This window comes from Pagrus major, chromosome 10, assembly GCF_040436345.1.
Source record: "Pagrus major chromosome 10, Pma_NU_1.0".
Lineage (NCBI taxonomy): Eukaryota > Metazoa > Chordata > Actinopteri > Spariformes > Sparidae > Pagrus > Pagrus major.
The window spans coordinates 7,852,202-7,874,485 of NC_133224.1; the positions used below are offsets into that span (position 1 = coordinate 7,852,202).

The 22,284-nt window shown below is 40.1% G+C and overlaps 2 protein-coding genes and 4 non-coding genes across 6 annotated transcripts in view; 1 reads left to right on the top strand and 5 right to left on the bottom strand.

Annotated features, from left to right (window-relative positions):
- The window catches only part of intu (inturned planar cell polarity protein), a 30,489-nt gene extending 21,663 nt beyond the window's left edge, over positions 1-8,826 (bottom strand). The window contains exons 1-4 of the mRNA XM_073474630.1: positions 8,744-8,826; positions 6,381-6,979; positions 4,467-4,552; positions 493-708 (exon numbers count right to left, since the gene is read on the bottom strand). Coding sequence (XP_073330731.1) covers positions 493-708; positions 4,467-4,552; positions 6,381-6,979; positions 8,744-8,826 — 984 coding nt within the window. The remainder of the gene's footprint in view (positions 1-492; positions 709-4,466; positions 4,553-6,380; positions 6,980-8,743) is intronic.
- On the bottom strand, positions 274-347 carry trnan-guu (transfer RNA asparagine (anticodon GUU)). Its single transcript has one exon. It is a non-coding gene; the product is annotated as a tRNA-Asn (tRNA).
- Positions 8,827-10,356: 1,530 nt separating the features above from the next.
- LOC141004198 (small nucleolar RNA U3) lies at positions 10,357-10,573 on the bottom strand. The gene has a single exon (XR_012179804.1). It is a non-coding gene; the product is annotated as a small nucleolar RNA U3 (small nucleolar RNA).
- Positions 10,574-11,714: 1,141 nt separating this feature from the next.
- Positions 11,715-11,931, bottom strand: LOC141004192 (small nucleolar RNA U3). Its single transcript, XR_012179798.1, has one exon. It is a non-coding gene; the product is annotated as a small nucleolar RNA U3 (small nucleolar RNA).
- A 1,342-nt stretch (positions 11,932-13,273) lies between these two features.
- LOC141004199 (small nucleolar RNA U3) lies at positions 13,274-13,490 on the bottom strand. The gene has a single exon (XR_012179805.1). It is a non-coding gene; the product is annotated as a small nucleolar RNA U3 (small nucleolar RNA).
- A 2,282-nt stretch (positions 13,491-15,772) lies between these two features.
- trmt10b (tRNA methyltransferase 10B) lies at positions 15,773-20,870 on the top strand. Its single transcript, XM_073475087.1, has 8 exons — positions 15,773-15,927; positions 16,621-16,729; positions 16,834-16,967; positions 17,097-17,249; positions 17,467-17,545; positions 18,468-18,535; positions 18,740-18,863; positions 19,569-20,870. Exons 1-8 carry the CDS (start codon positions 15,796-15,798, stop codon positions 19,703-19,705), a joined length of 936 nt encoding a protein of 311 aa, XP_073331188.1. The 5' UTR covers positions 15,773-15,795; the 3' UTR covers positions 19,706-20,870.
- The last annotated feature ends 1,414 nt before the right edge of the window (positions 20,871-22,284 follow it).

Genomic DNA, 22,284 nt, shown 5'->3' on the forward strand with positions numbered 1-22,284 from the left:
TGGTATATGTTCTTGTCATTTCAGAACAACGGAAACTGGCTCATGAAGCTCATTTTGCATGTTGTCCAAAGTTTAAATTCTTCTGAATTTGAATTAAAGGATGTTTTATACAAGGACATGTCGCTTCCGTGTGTCCTGTTCCCTCTGCAACATGCAACTCTGCTGTAACAGTTATCCATTTGTTCCTGCTTTCTTTATACCTAACTCTTTATCACAGAATCCAAGTTACTCATTAACATAATGTTATCTGGTGACTTGAGCACAAAAAATGCACGTCCCTGGGTGGGCTTGAACCACCAACCTTTCGGTTAACAGCCGAACGCGCTAACCGATTGCGCCACAGAGACTGGCCTGCCTGGCTCGTCTGGGGCTGTGAGCTCGATCTTCAAGCCCTACCAAACCACATATCCTATTTACTGTGAAAAGACAGCCTGGGAAATATGGCAGAATTTTATCCATGGCATTTAAAACTTGTACATTGTACAAACTGACCTCCTCCTGTGGTGATGCTGAGTCCAGTTTAAGTGAGAGGTACATGACGATATGCGGGATGTGTCCTATGGACATCTGAAGTTCGGCTGTGTCCTCCCCCCACAGCAAACGCACCAGCTGGCTGACTGGTGGAGAGGTCTTCATCTTACGGACCGACAAAGTGTCGTTTGCACTGCTGTCGTCCACCAGAGCCACCGTCTCCAAGGTGAGCCTCACCTGGAGGAGAGGAGAAACACATGAGCGGTAAATGTGGAGAGAAATTAAGAATTGGACAAGCTCTGGGAAGGAAAATATGACAGAAAATGGTGACAAGGAAAAGAAGTTTAAAAAAATTGTTCTGTTACAATATCATTGCATCAGCCTGCCTACCAGTCCCACTCAGTTTTCATTCATTTCTAAAAATAAGTCACTATGGCTCCACATGATTATACTTGGCAAGAAATCTTAACGGTGCTCATGTGTCTGTTTTAGGAAAATAGAGGTGTGCACATATGCCGGGCTTCCAAAGGGGGAAAAAAAAAACTTCAGTCGTTACACATTCAGTCGAGAAAGGCTGAAAAGCGAACAGACTGTCAGAGAGAAAGTGACGTTGACATCCATACCCAACCGCAGCATAACAAATAGCAGGGAACTATGTGTGTGTGCTTGTGTTTTTGTGTGTGTCTGACTAAATGAAAACCAGACCTCTGCAACCCGAAGAAACAGTGGCAAGACAACAGACAGCCTATCTTCTCTATTTCATGTGATTTTTACTTTCCATACCACAGTATTTTACACTGCCATTCATAGAAAGTCACAGTGGACACAGAGCTGCATGGAAACTCAACAAGCACGCACATGGAAACACGCAGTCAAGATGCACAGAATGATGCGAAACTACAACTTTGTGGTGTCCCAGTTAAAATAATCTGTCAAAGCTACATTAAGTTCTTTTTGCACACTACATCCACATCAGATTATATCTACAAGAGGCTGTGTGTAGGCCTTGCATAGATACCCCTAAAATTTCATGCTGATATATGTATATTGGTATTCTGTGTACATGAACCCTGTAATGCACAATCAAGCTTTATAAATAACCGTTTTCAGGACAACCAGGGCTATCAAAATATGCATGCTTCAGAGATGTCAAATGAATGCGAAAAAAATTAAATGACCATAAAGACAAAGAAAAAAACAGAGCAGAAATTAATTTCACTGAAATATGTTCAAATCAGCACGAGAACTATAATGAACAAGACTTTTGGCATTTGAAAATTGTTCTCCCAAGTCTTGGCAATCAGGGGGAAGCAAAAAAATACCAAAGCAAAGTTGAGACAGACACTGGTGGTTTCACTCCTACAAACTTTGAAACATGACCGCTGGCTTGACTCTTGCTAAACTGAAACATCACCACAGGCTGTGCCCTGTGCACTGGGACAGGCTTATTTTCTACTCTATGATACTGTACTGTCTTCAGGAGCCAGCAAACATGTCTAAGTTACAGTCGCCCTCTGATGACGTTCTGGCTAAAGCAAACACGCATGTATAGTACCTAAATGATATGTATACGCTGGTGTCGGTCTGAGGGGGTTAAACTTACACATGATAGATGGAAACACAATCAAAGTAGGAAAGTTCTCTGACAACGAAACACTAAAATATTCAGACTAACAAAGTACATACGGTGCACATTTTAGACCGCCCATGTGTGGCATACCTGTGCACACATTGTGTTGACTCTGGGCTGAAACCTGTCAGCGCAAGAAAGGCCATCTATGGAGCTAAACTGATGTTAATTCAAGAAAATCAGAACGACAGTCCAGATGTGAGAAAGAGCAGCTGGATCCAGAAAAGTTAGAAGAATGTGCTGAAGATTTCTGGTTGAAATTGCTGATCAGGAGTCCTGAATGAGTAAAACCGGTTTCTTATTAAGACTACAACTGGAACAATTAATTAATTAATTGACAACAACGTAAATAATTAATCATTTGGAGTATTTTTTTAAGAAAGAAAAGTCAAAACTCTCTCAGTCCAGGTTCCTAAATGTGAGTAATTTCTGTTTTTTTAAATCCTCTATGACAGTAAACTGAATATCGTTGGGTTGTGGACAAAAAAAGACATTTGAAGACGTCATATCTTGGGTTATGGGAAACACTGATCCAACATCTTTCACAATTTTCTGACCAAACAACTAATTGATTAATCTAAAACGTAATCATACCCAACCAGCAATGAAATATTTTTTTACAGCCCTAATGAGGTATGTCCGAGGAGTTTACCCTTACTGAGGGATTCAGTGAAAAAGAGGGAAGGCAAGCAGAAACGTGAGGTTCTGCTGGGATTTGACCTCAAACCACCAGGGACCATGCAGATCCAGTTATAAGCTTGAACCACTACATCTTCACTGGACACACCCCAACTACATTTTGGTGTTTGACTGTAACACGCAATGTGGAATATGTAATTTAATGAACACTCCATGACCACTTACATTGTTTTAGACACATAGCTTAAGAATGGGGAGTCCAGTTCCAAACCCAGGCATTGTTTGTGTCTGCAACAAACCTAAGAAAGCCATTTTACTATGCTAAAAGAAATAAATGAGGTATTGTGGTCATTTGAAAAAAAATGGGAAGTCTGTATTTTCTCAGTCCTAGATCATATGGTGCCTACCAAATATTTTTCAGGAAAAAAAAAGATCATATTCCAGGGTCAAAAATGTTGAAACTGTATTTTTCTAATCCAACGATCACTCCCAGAAGTCTCCAAGGTCTGTCAGCACAAACCACAGGCCACCCGCCTTTCCAGCAGGCGCCTGCATCTGGGCTGCCAGCCATTTTAGCCAATTTTAGGGGTATTATTAAAAAAGAGCCAAGTAGTGGTGGAGCACCAAGTGATGTCCCTTTCAACTGGTGAATCTGACTGGCTCACTCCGTCGTGGATTTAAAGCTATCCTCAATTCTTCTAGATTCACGAAGGACGCTTCCATCAGATTGAGCAGAGGGCTTCAGAAATGAAAAATGGAAGAAAACTTTCAAATAGGCCCAGAAATTGACGAAATCACTGGGTAAAGAGGCTGAGTGGGCTAACTGCAGCACTTTCTCTCATCATAAATAATAAGGATGTGGTCAGACTGGAGTGTGCTCTCAGTGGAATTCCAGTCTGTTGATGTCAGTCATTTAGCACAAGCTCATAGATGGACACATGCACACGAAGGAGTAACTGAAGGGGTTAGCAAAGGGCATGGATGGACCGACTTTAATACCAATATTTGTCTCTCCGAATATAATAAGTACTGTCTACGTTCCATCTGGGAGAGCTGGCACACAGACAAACCATCCTCCAAAACACACTCACACACACTCACACAAAACAATCATTCTGTCAGCAATACAACTCTATTTCAAGTTTTTTTTGAGAGTCATCGTGGTGCCTGGGGAACCTTGTATTTTTCCAAAAAATCTCCCTTGCTCTTTCCCTACAGTGTAATTTAGTTTCCGACTACATCTTCTAATCAGCTGAGCTTTCAATCCCACAACAGCTTCCTGTGGCACCGAAAAAAGAGTTGCACCGCAGTCCCGTCTATCCGTCGTGTTCGCCATCAATCCGTACACACTCTGTCATTTGCAAATTCCTACTTTTTGATGGTCTGCTTTTTGGTGAAAATGCACGGCCGAGGCACAGACTAAGGATTTTTTAGCTACCGATCAAAGGATAATTTCTCAGTAATTGAGGGTTTTCTAACGGTAAACGTCGCCGACTTCTGCTTTCTATTCACATTTTAGCAGCTTAGAAGAACCGATGTATTTCAAAGTAATTTAATGTCTGTATTTACTGTTCGAGGTTGCCGTTTGTGACAAGACCTAAATGCTACTGTACAAATTTGGAAGGCTAATCTAATGTGGAAAAAATGGTGTTTTAATGTGTGGCAGCAGAGTTCATGACAGCCAACTGTGCACACAAGCTGTTACTGAGCTTTTACACGCACTGACCTGTGTTGGTCCTGGGATGCAGGAAAGAACCCTCTCAATGTTTTCAGAAGTCACATCCACATCGTCCACTGCTACAAGCACATCACCTGAAAAAAGCATGCAGAAAAGGAACATTAAAAAAATAGGTAATGGTAATAAATAATGCTACTAGTGTATGTTTAACCAGCTTACAGCCCCACATCTAGACTAAGAAATATATTAGCATCAAAAACCAAGGGAGGAAGTGCTACTTATAAAGCAAAAAGCAGATACTCTTTAAGTAAACTGTCCACAAGAAACGGAATGAAATCAACCAAAAGTCAAGACACACTGACAAAATAACAAAGACTTAAAAATGGCAGCGTGCCTTCATTTTCTGGTGCAATCTGGTCCCGTTCCCAGTGAACACAGCAGGAAGCATCCCAAACTTGGCCTGCATATTATTTAGAGAGACAACATGTCCAACATGTACGATACGTACAGATCCACCATCAAGCAGTATTTATTGTAAACTTCAGACCCTTAGACTTGGCTTATATCTTCTGTAAGATCACTACTCAAAAGAATTTGATGGATTGCATCAATTGTGCTGTGGAGGGCCAATAAAGAGGTTCACCTGCTGTGTGTGCATGCAGACTCACCAGCATCTCGGTAACAGAGCTATTTCAGGTATTTAACCGCTCTAATTGTTTAAGCATGTAGCTGTGCTGCATAAAAGCCTCTCTAAACAGTAACTCATGTGGGTAGTCGTTTGTGGTAAAGCACAACTGGCGTTCCTCTGTCTGCTGGTAAAAACTGTCCGATCATTAGCCCTGATAGAAGAAAATCGCTTCAGAGAGGCTGAGTGTTCAAACAGACAGATTACAAGAGGACCAGACCTGCATTAAGAGTTCAGTCACTCTACAGAACTGTGCTAAGAGTTTCACTAGGACTGAAAATAGTTGCTGCTCGGTGTTGGCAATGAGAAGTAGCTATCAAACATCCTACAAACATTTTTAACAAGAACTGTGTGGTTTTACAACACAGAGCTTAAAAGTGAAACTATGATAATGATTTGTATTACTTTGTTGTTGTTACTATGGATTCAACAAAATAAGAGCCTTGAGCTATATTAAGCAACATGGGGCAGAATAAAAAAAAAAAAATTAAACAGCCTCACTCCTAAACCTAGGCTAGTTCTTGCAGTATATTTCTCAAATCATAGTTCATGCACTTGAGTTGCATGGTGACCATTTTCTGACTTGTAAATTGCGCTCATTATTAAGGCTTTGGGCTCCTTTTACTGAAGAAATCTGTGTGACTATGACTATTTAATTAATCATAGCCTGTGCTTTGTCAGCGCTTTTGTGTGGTGTGGAAATGAATGAGTCAGTGCTAGTTCATGACTCTACTATGACTGTTTTTGAAATCATCAGCTGCTGCGTAGCTGCATTTTCCCAGTTGTGAGCGCAACCGGCTCTTTTTGAGGATGAAGAGCGCCTTCTGCAAAAGGTCAGTCGTAAAACCGACTTTATTTTTAACCAAATAAAATGCTGCTTTAAAGCTCACGCTTCACCCCTCCTCTACTGAGGTGTGTGTGCATGCCATCGCCCAGCCAGGAATTCTTTAACAGGTTAGGATAGCTCTTGACCTCTCTTGAACGTGATCCTGATTATACCCTGTTAAGAAGGCCGACAACATGTTTTTGCTCTTATACCTTAATGAGGGACTAGGCTTGTAAAGAAATTTGTACATGGCCTTGTAAGAAACAGCCACGTACTTTCAGTTTAACTTGTGTAGTGTAGTATTAGTGGAATATCTTCATATGCCTTTTTGAAACTGTAAAGAAAATACTGCAACCATACTTGATGACCACTTACAATAAAAACTAAATAATGTATTCTGTAGTTGTGTTTAATTGTTAAAAGCAACTAACTGGCTGAAATATGGTCTTACCAATGAGGATTTGACCACATTTGATGGCGGGGCTGTTGGGTATTAATCCATGAACGGTCAGTCTTTCCTCCTGTCTGACCACTGCAGGGTCTCCCTGTACTCTGCTCCAAGAAGAGCGATGCACCACCCCCAGCAGTGCCTCCAGCAGGCCTCCACTGTCACAGAGAGGTGATGACGGACCTGCAAGACGTTTAGGGTTGAGGTAGACACACACTTCCTTCAGCTGCTGTGGCTGAACCGTCACACCCTGCCTTTGACCTGGCTGGTTCTTCAGAATGGATGCCGGAGGTGACGATAAGTTGTCTTTACCCCCATCCTTCCCTCCTCCTCTGCGCTGAGACGGCCGGCGTTTCCTCCTCAGGATCCTGGCGAGCCTTTTCAGCGTGGGCTCACCTTTCGCCCGTGATCCGCATCTCTGCTTCTTGTTTTGCTCCGTGATAATCTCCGCCTCCTTTTCACTAAAGCGGACATGATTAGTGGATACACCTTGATTGGCGGTGGCTTGGGCCAACGCAGCCTCCTCTTCGCCCTCGCTCAGCTCCAGGTAGAAAAGCTCGCCATTCTTCTGGATGTCATCCAGCCATTCTGGTTCCAAGTCACTGAGAGGAAACAAACATTCAAAGCATTGAATGTAATCGATATGATGATACCGGACTACTTATCATTTGAGATTTTGTTTATCATATTGTGATAGAATTTAGATCTTGTCTTTTGTGGTCTAAAAGGCTCAAATAAAGTTAAATGTATAATAAATGCCTGTATTTGCATGCCATGATATCCATATTATCCATGCATATTTTTCAGTATTTGGGCAACTGTTGCAGTCAACTTGTCTCCCCATTACTGCTTCAAAAATACTATATCTAAATGTACTTTTATCAGCTATTGACCGCGTGCATATTGCAATAAACAAACACACAAGCGCTACTAAGAACTACTATATTTACAAAGCGTAGCCACGCGCCTGACTGAATGGGAGGGACTAAAGCTGGATATTTTTTCTTTTGGTTTCTCTCCTTTTAAAACCTGCTTTGAAGAACCTGTGGCCAGCAGCTTCAACACGATATCCATAAATTTACAGGGGACGGCTAGAAGCATACAATTACTTATGAAGGTTTACCTCCCAAACTGAAAACACTCCCTCAAGCTATGAAAAGCACAAGGGAGGAGAGACGGAAACTGTGGATGGAGCTCCCTCTTTGGCAAAGCTTATGCTCAGACTTATGCACACAAAAACAACCAATTTTAGTTTACACATGTAAATAAACTACCAAGGGAAGCCACACACAACAGCCTCTGCTTCATATCTGCAATGTAAGCCATGAAAACGACTGCTGCGTGTCAGGTTACTGCATCTCCTCCTCACAAACAGTGATAACTTTTATTTTGTGAGCTCGCTCGTTAAACAGCTTCAAGTCTCCTATCGTCGTCTGCATTGTTGTCATATTGTTGTCTGCAGTGTGTGTTTCTTACTCAGAGTAGTCGGAGCTGTAGTGACTCGATGCAGACTCGCGGTCACTATCGTGCCCGGCACCATCTTCTTCCGCGTGAGTTTTCTCGGCAAACTGGCGGGAATTTGCTAAAAAGGCCATTTTGTTGTCACACGCGGCGTTGTTTACCTCCGACGCTACCGCGAACAACAAGCTAAACTTTTACCTCAAACCAGCGGTGATGTTTCCAGCGCCATGTTGCGAGCGCTCCGGTGCTGTCACGTGACGCGAGTGCGCTCGCTCTGATTGGTGGAAGGCGCAGTTGCCCCTGACAACGCACAAGCTTTCGGAGCCGAGTGTTCTTCGCTTTGTGGCGGCGGCCGGGCAGGAATGTGCCACTCTACCTGGCAGCGCGAGGCTCTCATCCCGTTAAATAATGCAGCGACGACACGGACAACACCGCATTCCTGCTCGTGTTATATTTACAGGGAAACGTCACTGATTTTAATACGTGTATAGTAAAGACACGACGCATATACGTCACTTTTTTTGAATACCACGCCGTAAAAGTAACCATTTCTATGTCAAAATAACACATCACGAGGGGTTTCACGTACGAAAACCACGATAATGTCGCTTTAAACCGACTTCTGACTCCCATAACGATTAAACGACCGCAGAGAAACGCGAGAATTGAGGAAGCAACGGCAATAAAATCCGCGTTTGTTGAATTTGTAATTCGCACACGCAAATTGGTGCTTTTATTTTGTTGCCGTCTCATTTCCAGCTCCTTGCAGACTCGCACGAGGTTTTTAAATCCCCTCCGGTATTCAGAGACCCTCCGTCCAAACACAACCTACAACTTTAGGGTTTGTATGAAACAATAGACTATAAAAAACTTTACGTAGATAACAGTCTAAATGCTTTACTGACCTGTACAGGAGAACACTGCGAATAGAGTCGAAGTCCTCCAAGTTTTTAGAGAATGAACCTCCATCTATAGAAATGTTAAACATCATTTGTATGTCATGTTTCCGCCGGGAGTGCGGCCAACAACGCTGCGTTCACTGCAAATGTCCAGTTCCTGAAGATGCTATTTAAAAAAAATTTTTTAAAAAACCCTTTAAACTCCCAAGAAAAGCTTTTAAAAAACTGCTTGTCTGTCAAGCCACCGATAAAAAAATCAAAATTAATCCCTTTCCTCTGCCCGGTATGAAGTTTCAAAACCGCACGAGTACAACCGAGCAGGCTGAGCTGCGTCTCCGAGACCAGAACCAGTCCTCCTCCAGTTTCTCACGTCAATCACTGACACGGTCTAACACCAGCTATTCAAAGAGAGAAGAGAAACCTCGTTGGTTGCTCCTTTTTTTTCCTCCTTTCTTTCTTTTTTTTCTCTTTTAATTTAGTTTTGAGTGTTTCTCCAGGCCAGCACAGCGGAATTTGTCCCAGCCGTCTTGTTGGCAGGTGGATTAAAAACCCGCCTCCTTAAAGCTCCCAACAAAAAAAAAAGCCCAGCAGACAAGCCCACATTTGTACTTTCATGAAAAAAAAAAAAAAGAAAAAGAAAAAGAGCCTGGGGAAATAATGCTGCTTTCCATGCGTATCCTTGGCAATAATCCCAACAACAAATCACACACTTGTATTGCTTGTAGGGAGAAACACTCACGGTGATTTAGTTTAGTAAATGCAGCAATAAAACTTTGATTTACACTGCGGGTTGGTTTTCACGCCAGGCCGCTGCAACATGGGTTTTAAATTCAATATTCCAACATAAAATGTTATTATGGAAGCTAAAAAGTTACTCCAGCTGTCAGATAAAAGATTTATTTGAAATGTGGTTGAGTAAAAGCATTATATTTTTAAAAAACAATGTGGCAGTGTGCTAAAATCAGTGTTGTATAAAGTATTCAAAAGTCATACGTGTGTAAAAGTAAAGATATCAAGTTACAATATTACTTAAAGTCACCCACCCATACAAATAGAACTTGATTACAAGTCTTAAAGTATCTGACATTTATTGTACTTAAGTATCAAAAGTACAAGTGAAAGTAAATCAGTGTTTTGTTTTTTTATCCATTTGCCAATAAAACATATGACTTCAAAATGTGCTACACTGGCTCTGATGCACAAGTAACTAGTAACTAAAGTTATCAAATCTATGTAGTGAAAGTAAAGTTAAATTCATTACTTTTCACTTCACTATATTGCCATTACATCCTTAATAATGGGGAGTCAGTATATTTGTTAGACAGTGGTGGAGGTAAAGTCAAATTCTATAAAGTAATTAGTAACTATGGCTGAAAATGAATAAAATAAATTAAATAGTAATACTGAGTAAAAATGCAGCATGCAGATTATACATTTAAAGTAGCATGAATTTATTATAATTAAGTACAAAATAGGTTTACAAATGTTGCTGCATGCTGTTACGTGTCTTTAACCACCTATTATGTGAATAACAATGACTAACACATGCAGTACACACAGTACTAATGCTTCACATACAGTGACTGCAGGACAACTTTCATTTTCAACATTATTGCACTACCACTCTGATCATACTCCTCCCCTCATTGTCCCCAGAGGAGACAGTGAACGGTCATCAAAAGCAGAGAGCATATGAACTGAATCAAGTCTCTCTACCCGCTTCGCGCTCAAGAAGGAGTATCACCAACTCTTCATCGTGGTTAGCGAGACCAAACACTTTAGAAACACATTTCTCAAGTCAGAAACTATAGAAATGATCCCTGAAAGTATAGTCTTGCCAGATAACTGCTCTCACCCAACTACTTGTATGACACACATGGGCTTCTCTGTCATGGTGCTCACATCCAAACATTTTTGGACACTTTTTTTTTCTTTTCTCAATATAGCAAGTTTTTCTTCAATCAAATCAAGGATCTAAAGACAGAGGATATTGTTCACTTTACAAATTGTAAAGCCCACTGAGGCAATGTGATTGTGATATTTGACTATATAAATAAAATTGATTAAATTGATTTGTACAGCTGATGTTTATACAAAGAAAATGATTTAAAAGATCTAAATAGCGAACAAGTGGATTACAATGAATGAAAGCCACAACATGTACACGTGTCTGCGTTTGTTAGTAAGATATAACAACATTAAAATGCAACATAATGACAATATTTGCTTCCAGAAATACATTTAAACACTGTTTTTATGACAAAACAAAGCAGTCTATACATGAAACATGTTCACACGATCAAAGCCTCTATAAACTTGTAAATAATCTATAAATTATCTTTATTCACAATACCCACAATGCTATCTGGTTGTATATCCCTCCTCCCAGTCTCTCATTGGTTGCTGTTCCAACACATGGCATCGTGTTAGCTTCAAATGCTAACAACAACAGAGGTTTAACTAATGTTTTTTGAGCCGACACTTTAAACAACACTGAATTAATCTATATCCACTGAATGCTCGTGTCACGTAGTTTAAAATAACATCAGATGGAAACAATGCCACCGAGGAAAAGACGACAATATTCAACTTTTATGTCAAGAAGAGCTAGATGCTAACCGTCTGAGTGTGCACCAACATTTGGTGTCCGACTACAAACAAGGTTTCACGATAGTTCCTGGGCGAAAACATACAGGACATTTAAAAACTCTGTCTCACTACGAATAATCATTTAAAGCTATGAAGATTTGCTTTTGTAACAATGGAGGGAAATATTTTCTTGCTCTTTTGAGGTTTTGTTATAATAAAGTAAAGAATAAAGACTAAAACTGGTTACTTTCCACTTTAGTATATTGCCATTACATCCCTAATAATGGGGTGTCAATGTATTTGTAAGACAATGTAAGAGAATGTGACAGTTGCATGTACTATAAACTACTAAAGACAGAAGAACTTTGATTTTCAACATCATTGCACTACCACTCTGATCATACTCCTCCCCTCATTGTCCCCAGAGGAGACAGTGAACGGTCATCAAAAGCAGAGAGCATATGAACTGAATCAAGTCTCTCTACCCGCTTCGCGCTCAAAGAGGAGTATCACCAACTCTTCATCGTGGTTAGCGAGACCAAACACTTTAGAAACACATTTCTCAAGTCAGAAACTATAGAAATGATCCCTGAAAGTATAGTCTTGCCAGATAATCGCTCTCGCACAACTACTTGTGTGACGAACATGGGCTTCTCTGTCATGGTGCTCACATCCAAACATTTTTGGACACTTTTTTCTTTTTTTTCTCAATATACCAAGTTTTTCCTCAATCAAATCAAGGTTCTAAAGACAGAGGATATTGTTCACTGTACAAATTGTAAAGCCCACTGAGGCAATGTGATTGTGATTTTGGGCTATATAAATAAAATTGATTTTAAATTGATTTGTACAGCTGTTTATATAAAGAAAACGATTTAAAAGAAGATCTAAGTAGCGAACAAGTGGACTACAATGAATAAAAGCCACAACATGTACACGTGTCTGCGTTTGTTAGTAAGATATAAAAACATTAAAATGCAACATAATGACAATATTTGCTACCAGAAATACATTAAACACCGTTTTTCTGACAATACAAAGAACAATCTATATATGAAACATGTTCACAAGATTAAAGCCTCTATAAATTTTTAAATAATCTATAAATTATCTTTATTCACAATATCCACAGTGCTATCTGGTGGTATATCCCTCCTCCCAGTCTCTCATTGGTTGCTGTAATGCTGCATGGCAGCATGGTAGCTTCAAATGCTAACAACAACAGAGGTATAACTAATGTTTTTTTAACCGACACTTTAAACAACACTGAATTAATCTATATCGGCTGAATGCTCGTGTCACGTAGTTTAAAATAACATCAGATGGAAACAATGCCACTGAGGAAAAGACGACAATATTCAACTTTTATGTCAAGAAGAGCTAGATGCTAACCGTCCGAGTGTGCACCAACATTTGGTGTCCGACTACAAACAAGGTTTCATGACAGTTCCTGGGCGAAAACATACAGAACATTTAAAAACTCTGTCTCACTACGAATAATCATTTAAAGCTATGAAGATTTGCTTTTGTAACAGTGGAGGGAAATATTTTCTCTTTTGAAGTTTTGTTATAACAAAGTAAAGAATAAAGAGTAAAACTGGTTACTTTTCACATTAGTATATTGCCATTACATCCCTAATAATGGGATGTCAGTATATTTGTAAGACAGGGGTGGAGGTAAAGTCAAATTCTGCAAAGTGATTAGTAACTAAAGCTAATAATGAATAAAACAATAATGCTGAGTAAAAAATACAGCATGCAGATTATAGATTTAAAGTAGCATAAATTTAGTTTAATAAAGGACAAAAAAGACCTAGAAATAATACTGCATGCACGTCTTCATGTACCCCTACTGTCATGATACATGTGTAAACCCCATGGTGACAGCTGCATATATTATACTCCACTAATATATAGAACAACTTTGATTTTCAACATTATTGCACTACCACTCTGATCATACTCCTCCCCTCATTGTCCCCAGAGGAGACAGTGAACGGTCATCAAAAGCAGAGAGCATATGAACTGAATCAAGTCTCTCTACCCGCTTCACGCTCAAAGAGGAGTATCACCAACTCTTCATCGTGGTTAGCGAGACCAAACACTTTAGAAACACATTCCTCAAGTTAGAAACTATAGAAATGATCCCTGAAAGTATAGTCTTGCCAGATAGTCGCACTCGCCCAACTACTTGTGTGACGAACATGGGCTTCTCTGTCATGGTGCTCACATCCAAACGCTGTACAGCTCATGTTTGTTTTTAAAATAATGATTATAAAGAATATCTTAATAGCAAACAAGTGGACTACAATGAATAAAAGCCTCAACATCATACACGTGTGTCTGCGTTTGTTAGTAAGATACAACAACATTAAAACGGAACATAATGACAACATTTGCTTCAGAAAATACATTTAAACACCGTTTTGCTGACAATACAAAGCACAGTCTATACATGAAACATGTTCGCACGATCAAAGCCTCTATGAACGTTTAATTAATCTATAAATTATCTTTATTCACAATACCCACAATGCTCTCTGGTGGTATATCCCTCCTCTCAGCCACTCATTGGTTGCTGTAACGCTGCATGGCGGCGTGTTAGCTTCAAATGCTAACAACAACATTGGTTTAACTAATGTTTTTTGAGCCGACACTTTAAACAACACTGAATTAATCTATATCGACTGAATGCTCGTGTCACGTAGTTTTAAACAACTTCAGATAGAAACAATGCCACCAAGGGAAAGACGACAATATTCAACTTTTATGTTAATAAGAGCTAGATGCTAACCGTCAGAGTGTGCACCAACATCTGGTGTCCGACTACAAACAAGGTTACGCCAGAGTTCTCGTGTGTCCGCAAGTATCGCGGTAAGACAACTCACATAGTTCAACATGAAAACTGTCTCACGACGACCACACATTAAAAGCCGTGAAGATTTGCTTTTGTAACAGTGGAGGAAAATATGTTCTTGCTCTTTTGAAGTTTTGTTATAACAAAACAATTACGTATTGCATTGTGTTATTACTGTTAACTACTACACTAATAGTATGTTAAATTTCCACCTACAAATACATGTTTAATCCGAACCGTGATGATTTTTAATAAGCAAGATACTCTAGCTGATGTCAGGATAACGTAGCTAGATTAATTAGTCATATTCACTCCATCTCTACAACAAGCTTAGCTAGCACTCACACCTTCACAGCAAAAGTATTTTTTATGCTTAGAAATCCAACATCACACTAGCTAGCCGTCAATTCAATGTAATCTCGATGTAACTAAGTAAATTTAGCGTAATTTAGCGTATGCTGGGTATCAGCGCTAGCTAGCATCGTCAGTCCTGACCTTGACAGATTTTTGGAGCCAGACTGATAATGAGTAACAACATGAGTAATAACACGTTTAAGCCACTTACCAAATTTAAACTACAACACGTTTTAGAAAAACTGTATGACTAACTGTCTTGCTAAGACAACCTCTTAGCTAGTAACAGGATAACTTTCAGCTAGCCGCTAATGCTGTGCTAATAAACTGATGCTACTTCTGATGCTAACTAGCCTGCGCTCAACCATGAACTTCCAGCCAGTATTTTGTGATTTGACGTCTCTTTGTAGCTTGAGAGAGTATCCCAAACTCTAATCACGCATCATTCATTTTTAATTAGACTGTATGACACATGTAAATTAATAAATGAAGGGATTAACTCACCAGCAGCATCGTAATGACGGTAAAACAACTGTTACATAAGTGGCGCCCCTCTGCGCTGCGCATGATTAATTAACACAGGAAGCGGTTTGAAAACGTTTAAAAGTTTTATTTTATTTTATTGTGTGCAGTTCAAGACTCATGTCTGCGTGGACATACTCATACTCAGGCTTATGACTATGAGTTTCTAATTAATCTGTGGTACTAATTTCTTTGGCGGAAGTGTAATAAAACCAAACACATGTCCGCCATTTTAAGTCAACATGTTGCAAATTGTGCAGAAGATTAGAATAAGAAAAGTTTGGGACTTCTGGGATTAACTATTTGATTAAAATAGATTCATAATGTGTATTCAACATTTCACACCGATCTCTTATTGGTATTTATATCAGATTTATATCAGTATTACGCTGCCCTCACGAACTGGTTTATTTACTTTCCTCCGTATTGATCTTCTTGTTCCCGCCCCTTCGTTTTGTTTACTCTGACGTCACTCACATGCGCCGCTCACAACTTGGGAGCGACGACTTCGTCTGAGGCATGTTTTCCCTCTTCATACCTGTATATGCTCTTTTAAATGCGTAATTGAGTGAATTTCAGAACAACGCTATGTTTATAAAGTAGATGGTGTTACGGTGGCGACGCACGTGTGACTTTTCATTCATTAAACCAGCCATTCGACCATTTATAATGTTGTTTTTGTTCTTCAGGTGATGCATCTGAAGTCAGTCGATACTGAGGAGAGCTGCAGACTGAAATGGCACGTATTGATTCAGATGTGTGTGAAATGCAGCTGGATGGAGTTACAGAGGTGATGGATCTGCTTCAGATAGACGTGGAGACTGATGTGGTGGAAGACAGGCCAGGAGGAGAAGATACAGCCTGTTCAGTAAGTTTGTTTATTTAGCCTTCATTTGAAATAAGGACTACTTTACAACCTATTTGAGCTAGCATTGACTTCCAGGCAAGCAGCATTACTACTTATTATTTTGACTGTTTATGTATTGATTCTGTCCTTTATTAAAAACATAATATAGTAATCAGGTATAGGTATAAATAGAGGTTTATATTCTGCAAAATGTAAACAACAAAAACCTCCGAATGCTGCCCACACTTGTCTTTTCTGCCATTGAAAGAAAGCCAACTTGAAAACATAAAAACTTGTTGTTTTTGATTCCTGAAGTGATCCGATGTGCCGTCAAAAAGACGTCTAATCAAATTAAGTGAGGTTAATTTTAGCATTTGTTGGGTTTTTGTTTTTTCTCAGGCCTGAAACCTCATTTCTTTACATTAGGCGACTCTCTTGTTTTTCAGATGTCTTCGACTGATAAAATACACGATTCCTCATGATCTCAGAAACTTATAAAATATTTTGAAAGCCCCTCAAACAAGATCAAAAATCTCTTGTCAACAAGCTTAAACCCAACCTGTGTTCCTGTAGTTTACACAAATGCCTGTTTATGACCAAAAACTGATGATCTTTTATTGTGGAAGGGGAAAAAAAATCTGTTAAGGTAGTATCCCTTAAAAACTATGGAGTTATTCTGCACTCATAATGCTGCTTTGTCTGTTTAATCAACAGAAGAACGTGTTGAGGAAGCAGCGCAACTGGGAGAGGCAGCTGGCAGCGAAGAAGAACAAGAGGAAAGAAGAGAAGCAGAGGCGGAAGCTCAACCGCGAGAAGGAATCAGGTAAATATCAAGTGAAGAGAAGCAAACATTAGTGTTGTTTTAGTCGGGAGATTGAAGGTGAAAGTAGCCGTAACACATGTCTATCTTGTGTTTTTGTCCTACAGGTGCTACTGGAGATGCTCCTCAGTTCTCCAAACGGGTGATGAAAGCGATCACCAAAGAGCGTTTAGCCGAGGCTCAGTCCACAGGGCTCAAGCTCTGCGTCGACCTGAGTATGACAGACAGCATGTCGGACAAGGTAGGTGATGATAAGCAGTGTTTTTTTGAAACAGCTAGTTTTGATCCAAAAAATGGTTTTCATAAGAGAGACATTTACCTGTCTGCATTGATCTACTGACCTTCATCTGTGTATGTTTGTCTGGCTCAGGAGGTAAGTCGACTGGCGGGCCAGTTAAGACGGCTGTACGGGTCGAACAAGAAGGCGACACGACCGTTTCACGTTTTCCTGACAGACCTGAAGGAGGACAGTCGTCTCTACAGAGAGTGCCTTCGAATGAACGAAGGCTTCCTCAACTACATGGTGATTATTGTTGTTCACATCCTGAGTTCGCTGGTAAATACTTCTTAAAGGAAAGACGAAGCAGGACATCTCTTTTCTTTTCTTAAAAGCTTTGAAGTCAAGCTGCAGACAAATATTTTAAGTGTTATTTCAGCCTAAAATGGAGCCTCTGAGTAATTATCTTGTGATCAAGACAAGAATTTTTCAGCAACAGACTCTGAAAACTATCATTTCTCAGATGGACATAACGGAAGAAAGCTGCCTGGACCTTTTTCCTCCAGAAACTATCGTCTACCTCACACCAGATGCTGAAGAAGGTCAGTCTCAATGGCGTTTATGGATGAAATATCTTTGCGCAGAGGAGATGAACTTTTAAAGAAGCACTGAATCTCATAAATAGTGTATACACTATACAAAGTTTTTAGTTGAATGAAATGCATATTTTGGCCAGCAGATGGCGCATTCTGACCACGTTCATGCATCCATAACTGATGATACAGTCCTGTTAATGCAGCTTTCACGTTGTTAAATGATGTTTTCAAACATACACATAATAAAATATTAAGAGAATGTAAGGTTAATGAGAGAAAGAAAATTCACTTTATTTAAAAAAACAGCCTAAATACAACTACAATCATATACAACATGATAAAGACATTTTGCATTATCTGATAAGCCATCTTAAGCTTGAAAAATAGGAGCCTAGAGGGTTAGCGAATGTACAGCGAGACAAAAAAAAAAAAAAAAAATTTTCGGAGCCAAGCTATAAATCACAGATGCTCACAAGTCTGTTTTTTTGCAAGTCCGAGCCTCGAGTCTCTCATGGCTGGAATGAGCGATCTATCATCATGCGTTCAGCTGAGAACACTGCCTAACTACATCTAAGGAATTCAAAGCAAGCACTTAGGATCCCTGCCTTCGGCGAGTCTTTTGTTTGGGCATGTGAGGTCCTGGTATTCAAAGGTGATGACTAACAGCACAGCAGATGCCAATGTGTTCGCCGTGGTGTTGTCTTGAGCTGTGTTGTAGCTGTAGCACACCTCCTCATCTGTGGGCACGCGCTTGTGAAACGAGAGGGAGGGGACGATGATCACAAATCGCGAGAGTTGAGTCTGTGTGTGTGACCCGAGTCCAAGTCGCAGGCTCGAGCTGCCATTTCTGCTATATATACATTCCTATGTCCGTATTTATAGTGTCTTTGCCTGATGCTATTTTTTTTTAACTCCTCTTTCATTTCAGCTTTAGAAACAGTGGATGCTGACAAGGTGTACGTACTTGGTGGCCTCGTGGATGAAAGCATCCAGAAGGTATTACACAATAAAACCAAAAACAGCAGTTTCACACAGCAACAATCAGCTAGGTCAGTCTGACTGGTTAGATTTTGACTCTGTTCTTTGTTCAGGTCAGATAAAAGCCAGGAGTTCTCGTAATTGACATCACTGCAGTAAAATGCACGTGTGCTCTGTGAGGAGTTGGATTTCTACCAATGTTTTTGCTCTTCTCCCCCGCAGAAGTTGAGCTACTCGAGGGCACGAGAACTGAGCATCCGCACGGCGAGGCTGCCCATAGACGAGTACATGGTGAAGAAGCACAACCCCAAGAACTTCCACTCAAAGATCCTGGCTATTAATCAAGGTGAGTCAGTGCTTTTAACGTGCAAGTCTATCAGGGCTGCAGAGTCATGGTAAAGATGGATAGGAAAGTAATAGGCCCGGACTTTTTGGCTGCTAAAAGATTATTTTAGTTCACTCTGAAGACTCCTGAGCCAAAATGTTTCTCAATAGAAACGGGGTTAGTTGATAAAAGGTGCACATCTGGAATGAATTGTGATCAGGGTCGCTAAAGCATTTCATGATTGCATATTTGCAGTTGATACAATCATCAACCACTGAGCAGCCCTTTAGAAGAAGAAGAAGAATCTTTATTTTGTCAGTTGTCTTTTACATGTGACATGCAAACACACCCGAAATTAGTCCTCTGCATTTAACCCATCACTAGCTACACATTGTAAGTACACACACTGCAAACTAGGAGCAGTGGGCTGCCATGACAGGCGCCCGGGGAGCACATGGGGGTTTTGGTGCCTTGCTCAAGGGCACCTCGGCAGTAACCCAGGAAGTGAACTGGCACCTCTTCAGCTGCCAGCCCACTTCCATATTATGGTCTGTAGCTGGACTTGAACCGGCCACCCTCCAGTCCCCAAGCCAAGTCTCTACCGACTGAGCTGAGATTGTTAATAAACCTTGGTTTAATTGTGAGGCACTGTGTGGTCTAGCCTTGTCCTGTGCTACATCTTGTTTGTACTTGTTCTTGTGGTTGAACTGAACTCTCTTCCCGCAGTGTTCGACATCTTATTGACATTCTGCAACAGCAGCAGCTGGAGAGAAGCCCTGCAGGCATGGTTCCCCCCGGGGAAGGGTTTTGTCGTCTCACCAGAAGATTCCCAGCGTCCGTCCATCTCTCCAACACAAACATAGCTGGATGGAGTTTTCATGGATTTGATTTTAATCCATGCTTCAGAGAAAACCCTTTTTGGGTCATCGCTGTCCACGTTAAAGGGAATGTTCACCCAAAAAATGAAAATTCAGGCCTTATCTTGTCACCCTCATCCTGATGGAAAGTCGGAAGAAGTTTTGTAGTCTATAGAAGATGTCCCTGTAAGGACACTCCCACACAGAGTTTAAAAGCCAGCCTACTCCCGTCCAATTAGTTAGAACTGAAGAAGCCTCTTTGGATGAGAGGTGAAACGTCCAGTTGCCTTGATACAGCATCCACACTGAACAAAAATATAAACACAACACTTTTGTTTTTGCTCCCATTTTTCATGAGCTGAACTCAAAGATCTAAAACATTTTCTATATACACAAAAGACCATTTCTTATTGTGGCCAGCCTAAGGCACACCTGTGCAATAATCATGCTGTCTAATCAGCATCTTGATATGCCACACCTGTGAGGTGGGATGGATCATCTCGGCAAAGGAGAAGTGCTCACGAACACAGATTTAGACAGATTTGTGAACAATATTTGAGAGAAATGGAGAGAAAATATTTTTGTTCAGTTTAGATTTACCATGAGCTGCACAAGCTGTTTGTTTATTCAAGAGGACGGACTTTTGTTTGTCTCTGTACTTGAAGTGTTGTATGTTGTTAACAGCGAACTGAGACCTTTTCTTATCATGTTGTAGGTTTTTAATAATTTCTTTTTTATTTTATTTTTATATGAACATTGACATATTCTTGAAGCGGATCAAATGATCAAAATAAATGTAAACGTAAAATGAGAATAAAATCAATGAAATAACTGTAGGTCAGAGAAATAAAAGGATTTCTTGTAAAGAAATAAAATAAACACCCCGGTCTAGTTGCATTTACAGCACACCAGTATTTCTAATATCCATAAAAATGATGAATGTAAATGATACGTATGTGAGAATGTATTTTACTTCAAGGTCCAGTCACATTTCCAACATATTACAGATAGCCTTCCCACGTCACAAGATGATTCTCATTCCTGTCCTTCGTTCATACGACACCACTTCTTGCCAGATCTGTGAACTCTTCCTGGAAAGGGGCCTTCTCGGGTGTTTATATCAGTTGTTTTCCCACCATTATACTGGTTCGAATAAAGTCCTTCCAGCCAACTAGTAGTCCTGAATCACAGACTGTTCCCATGGTGGATGTGTAGTTGCTTCAGAGCTGAAACACTTCCAACAATCGGCCTTGTCTGGGTTATTTTATCTCCCTCTTTCTCTGTTAAATTGGTGTTCAAATCTGATGACTGAATTGACTTTAAGTGTATAATAACTAACTTTCTGTACTAAAAATATTGCACAATAGATGGATGCCTCATGTCCCAGTCATATTATATTGGTAGCCTGAAGGACAAGCAGTCGTTGCAGGTGCAGATACCGATCTGTCGGATGTCACCGCCTGATTCACCTCACAGATCTGCCAGTTGTTCTGACTCATTTTACAAACAAATTCTTCCAAAGGAAGGAATGTTCACCTGGATTTAACTTTGGGTCATTTCAAATACACGACTCAGAATTGAAATTAACATTTATACGAGAGGCTTGAGATGTCTTACATTACATTGTAGAAGTTGGGGCCAATCGGGGAGAGCAGTTAATGCATGACAGAGGCAGGATGAGTTAACACTAGTCGAGGGAGGCCCATTTGGAGCCCTTGCTGGCTTTTAAAGAGCCAAGTAACTGCTGCTTTATTGGCCAGAACTATATCTCTGCCTGATATCAAAGTCTTTTCTTATAGCTGAGAAGTGAGTTGACATTGAGAAAGAATATTATCAAGGCAGTCTTGTTTTCATAGCTGGGGTCACAGTGTGTGGTTCCAGTTCTCTGGAAAAATCACAGTCTCTGTTTGCTGTAAATGACCAAACTTCCAGCTACATAAAAGGGAGAGTACGAGATTACGGTGTTGCAGACGGGACCAGAGGAGTGAGACTGCAGCTGATATGATTAAGAATTGAGTTCTCGGACAAATGACCAGTCACTCAATGTATTAGACAAAGAACTCACTCCTAACTTGCGCCCTCTTAGATTCAGTCCCCAATTCTCACTGTGCATGAAGGTAAAAGAGCCACCATGGGAAAACTACTATAACTTTTTTTAATCAACTTGGCCACTTTAATGGCTTCACACTGCTTTACTGGCAACCACTGCATAGATATTATCTGGTTTTAACTGCCATTGCTTCATGCAAGTTTTAGTCCCTGCAGCGGAAAATCCAGATGTTCAATTTCTCAACATACAACCCCCTCACCTCTGCTGAGCTGCCAAGTAACCGACATGCAGGTGCAATGAATGAGGAGAGCTACACCAGAAAAAAAGCAAACTCTTTTCATTGTTATATATCATATATCATGTCATATTTAAAAAGTATCAGAAAACTTTTTTTTTAAAAAGTTTTAAAAAGGGTTGTAAAAAGTACTCAAAAGTCGTACTTGAGTAAAAGTAAAGACATCGTGTCAAAATATGACTTTGGTAAAAGTGAGAGTCACCCATACGAATAATATTTGAGTTAAAGTATCCGATATTA

What these genes read in the sequence shown, in the direction of transcription:
- trmt10b (XM_073475087.1), top strand. Translation starts at nt 15,796, where the DNA reads ATGGCACGTATTGATTCAGATGTGTGTGAAATGCAGCTGGATGGAGTT. An exon ending in GAGAAGATACAGCCTGTTCA is followed by an intron (nt 15,928 to 16,620) that starts GTAAGTTTGTTT and finishes TTTAATCAACAG; the next exon opens with AAGAACGTGTTGAGGAAGCA. An exon ending in CACACCAGATGCTGAAGAAG is followed by an intron (nt 17,546 to 18,467) that starts GTCAGTCTCAAT and finishes CTTTCATTTCAG; the next exon opens with CTTTAGAAACAGTGGATGCT.